The sequence below is a fragment of the Pteropus vampyrus genome, unplaced genomic scaffold, assembly GCF_000151845.1.
Source record: "Pteropus vampyrus isolate Shadow unplaced genomic scaffold, Pvam_2.0 Scaffold78, whole genome shotgun sequence".
NCBI classification, from domain to species: Eukaryota; Metazoa; Chordata; class Mammalia; order Chiroptera; family Pteropodidae; genus Pteropus; species Pteropus vampyrus.
The window spans coordinates 153,877-158,290 of NW_011888859.1; the positions used below are offsets into that span (position 1 = coordinate 153,877).

Here is a 4,414-nt window from a genome sequence, read left to right on the forward strand (position 1 = left end):
GGCTCGAGCAGAGGCTCGGGCTCCTCCCGGGAGGACTCGGCGCCCGTGGCCACGGCGGCTGCTGCCGGGCCGGTTCAGCAGCAGCAGCAACAGCAGCAGCAGCAGCAGCAGCGGCGCCACCAGCAGGGGAAAGTGACAGTGAAATACGATCGCAAGGAGCTTCGGAAGCGGCTGGTGCTGGAGGAGTGGATCGTGGAGCAGCTGGGACAGCTGTACGGCTGTGAGGTACCTGGGCACGGGGCCGGGAGGGTGGGGGCTTCCCTCGCGCGCTGTGCCCACACAGGAATTCTCCAGGGATCCAGCTCCGGGGCGCGTACCATCCTGACTCCCCGGGACCCAGCGCTGGGAGCGAGGCGCGGCGCGTTCTCTTTCCAGGGTGCTGTCTGGTCCCAGGGTGCAGCGATTGGGATGCCCCTGCCTGGGTTCGGTTGCCGCGTTCCCGGGAGAGCTGCGGACCCCCTTAATCGCTGTGTTTGGGAGTGTGGGGCTCGGTCTTGATAAGTGCATTGTTTTTCTCAGAGCCCGAGGCGCTTCTAGGCTCCAGCTGCAGCTCCACGAAGAGGGTCTTGGAGGGGTTCACCCCAGCTGCGCCTAGCCCAACGAGAACAGGGCTCGCGGCTGGAATCCTGGCAGCCCCAATTTTTGTGGATAGGGAGCAGGAAAGGGAACCGAAAGATGCTTAGCGGAGAGGAGAGGTTCTGGGGGATCTCAGAGGTCCTTTCGGTTTCTGAAATTCTATGTGAAAATTCTTGAGATGAAGGCTTTCCCTTTTCCAGCCAGCCCTAACGCGTGTCCCCATAATTCGCTGCACACGCTGCGCTTTGTTGAAGCTGCTTTCTTGTTTCCGGCCCAAGCTCAGTTACTGCCGTTGATGGGCGCAGAATGAGAACCGTGGGCAACCTAGAAGGACGCCTACGTGAAAGAAAGCTCAGGAGTGGTGGTGTGTGGGATCCCGAATCCACCCCCACGTTGTGACTTCTCACACTTCAGGGGCTCAGGTTATGTGTACATCAGTCCGACTGACGTGTATACACTTGATGATAGGAGAAATATTTAGAATAAGCTGTAACACACGTAGGCTAGAGAAATGACTGAAGCCAACACGATCTCCCATGCGAATCTTTAATGACAGTAATTCTAAATGATGTATTCTACTTCTCAGAAGGGAGTGGAGTTTGGAAAGGGAGGAAGAGTGAAGATGATTAATAATTTAGGATATGGCTTCCAAGTCAAAGCTAGGCTTGTGTCCATACAACTGTAAATGTTCTCCGGCAAAAATGCAAGCCAGGTGAACTCACTGGCTTACCCACTGGTTTGGAGTATTCTGTATTTCACACATTTTATGGTCTATTATGAATACATATTTCCCTTAACATTCTCATCACACAAGGTAACAGCATTCTCATTACAGACTACTGATGAATAATTATGATATAATGAAGCTTGACTGTATGACTAATGGGCTTGTAAAATATATTGTTTCTCCAGCCCAGCTCTTATAAAAAGCCATTTTAATTGCATAAATAAAAACTGGCCAACATCGGAAATGTTCATGGTTTTTTTTTCAATAGGAAGTTGGCAAAAACTCTCTAAAGAAACACTATATTTGATTTAGATGGGATTACTGTTGGACGGATGGATCTGCTCAGTCTTGCCTCTGTAGAATCCAATTAATTTTAATTTATTTCGTAATGGTCCTTATACTCCATTTTGGATATGGGGATTTGAGTTAATAGAAAGACTGTTGTTGAAATTAACAATGCTTTAGCAATGCTTCTTTTATAGGAGATTAATTAGAAGTAGCCTGGGAAACTAGAAAGAGTTCCAGCCCTCTGGTAGGTTGGCAATTTTTGTATTTTAAAAATTCTTCAGAATAATTGAGAAAAGATGGAGGATTTATTGTTCACTGTATGGAACATGTAGGTTAGGTATATATTTTTAAAAGGTGAATATGACCTTGAAGCTTTTCCTTGTACTTCTCCCAGTTTAGACCTTCAACATATAGCAAACATCTAGAGATTCGAAAGAGGTTTTGTGGTGAAATAATACAAGATGCTATACGTTGCCCCCATGTCATTAAAATATGGCAAGCATTTCTCTTCAACTTGTTTGTTCTGTCATTTTAGACGGAAGGAATATAAATCATTGAGGTCGTTGACAATTTATAATCACTGTGCTGATGGAACACCTTTATTTGGTAATCAAAAGCATGTGGAGTAATAAGTAGCCACATAAAGGATTGTGTTCCATCTATTTCTCCACTAGTAGGGCTCTATTTTTAGCTTAGGTTCTCTGGTCTGGTAGCCTGTCCTTGCTGATAGCGGTCAAGTAGTTGAGTCTCTGCTATGTGAATCGAGAAGGACCTACTCTGGCTTATAGCTCTGAATCTCATGAATATGAAGGTTAGGAGATATCCTTTTTAACACTTAAAGGTGGTAATGTTTTCAAATGTTTAGCACATGAAATTGATGTAGAAAGCCAATTTGCCAGACTTCAAACTGGTCAGAGGCCCCAGCTATCAGCCAGGTTGGGGAGGTGGAGGGAAGATAAACACATTTAATTTCAGAAGAACTTTTATCAGGCGGGTCAGCAGTTAGATGACTTGTCCTTTACAGAATAGAAAAGACTTATCTTTCAGAGTGGGATAAAATATGATATTTAAATTAGAAAGGAGTGGAAAAGAAGAAATGCCTTTCCTGGCTGTGGTCTTATCTAGAAGTTTGCACTGGCCAATCAGTTTTGTATGAAGAATAATGTAAAGACAGCATTTTTGGAGAGCTTATTCGGTATCAGGTACCATTCTAGGCACTTTGTATATACTCATTCATTTAGTCTTTATAAAAACCTTGTGAAGAGGGTACTGTTATTGTCTGTTTTACGGATGAGGAAACTTGGACAGAGAATGAGTAAGAGGCTTTCCCAGCTCACATAGCTGGTGGATGGCAGTGGGTAGGAGTAGGGGTATGGACGCTGGCCTGCCTGTTAACTTTGCAGGGTCCAACGCAAAAATATGTCTAAATATATGTCTAAAATTCAAAAGTTATGAATTGAGCTAAGGAGAATTTATATGAAATTTATTCTTTCTACCTACCTTGACAACAATATCTTCATAATGACCTGGAAGGTTACGTTCAAATTTGGAATTCTCAGACTTCCCAGAGCTCAGAGCTGGAATGCAGTTGGGAGAAGCTGCCCTGGGCCTGGGGTCTGTCTCCCTTTGCTTCCCACCCCTGGTACAGTCCTGCCTGGTGGAGGGCATTGCGTCCACCTGCCTATCTAGTCTCTGTCCACACTCTCTGCCATCCCGTAACCATACCTCTGGCTCAGACCTGTGACAAAGTCCCACCTTGGGAAGATAGATCTGGGAGGCATCTGTTCATGCCCTAGAAGTAGCTTGGGATTGAAGTTCTGGGGTCCTGGAGCATAGCCCAAAACCAGATGGAGGGACACCGGTTCTGGGTGGGTAGGTCCACTTGGTCCCAGGAACTCTTCAGGAAAAGGAGTGTGGCATCTGAGGGCGGTGTGGTTAAACACCACATCTTATCTTGGATACATAGATGAAAGTTTTTGTAGGGTCTAAAACGCTTTTACTTATGTGTTTATAGTTATTTTCCATTTCATCTTCTTGTACAGATAGTTAAATTTTCAGCTAGGAATTTGGTTATAATGGAACTGTTAGGTTAAATCTACATTCACATTTAAGGCTTTCTGTTTTGAGACATTTTCATATCTCTTCCAAACCCTGACAGTTCTGCAGCATTTGAAAACTGGCATAGTGTCTGCTTGGACAGGTATTGCAAGGTGACTTACTGGGTAAATTATATCAGTTTTCCCCATTTTACCCAGCATTGACATAACATCTGAACTTCCTGTTTTGCAATTTGATTTGCTTTGGAAATGAAAGCCTGTTGTTAATCTGAGATTATCGAACCACCCGGAGCAGCCTCATTGTAAGTAGACTTGCGCATCATAAACACCCTCACCTTCAGGACAGTCACCTTGACTGTCCCTTTAAGAGGACTTTCCCTTTGCTGAAGCTGTCTGCATTTTAAAAAGCGGTTTCTGGCATATTACACCTTTTTTTATCTTCCCTGACTCCCTATCATCCTCATGCTGTAAATCAGTGTTTTTTAAAGTTTTTTTTTTGATGGCGATGCATAGAAAGAAATATCTTTTAGATTACTGCTTGATACATACACAGACACGTGGATGTATGAAAACAGATTTACAAAGCACCACTTATTGTTACTATGTATGCTAAAGAAAAAAATTACAAAAATAATATAAAATGTGACTTTATTAATGTTTAAGTAGGATAAATCTCTTCCACTTCATTTCCCATAGTTGCTGGTTGCGATCCTCTAGGTTGATTTCATAATACATGTTTGGATTGTGGCCTGCAGTTTTAAAAATA

The 4,414-nt window shown here is 43.7% G+C and overlaps 1 protein-coding gene across 1 annotated transcript in view; it reads left to right on the plus strand.

Moving 5' to 3' along the window:
- Positions 1-6: 6 nt before the first annotated feature.
- Positions 7-4,414, plus strand: part of PPP1R14C (protein phosphatase 1 regulatory inhibitor subunit 14C) — a gene marked incomplete at its 5' end in the record, with an annotated part of 73,151 nt that continues 68,743 nt past the window's right edge. The window contains one exon of the mRNA XM_011362685.2: positions 7-225. Within this exon, the coding sequence (XP_011360987.1) occupies positions 7-225 (219 nt within the window). The remainder of the gene's footprint in view (positions 226-4,414) is intronic.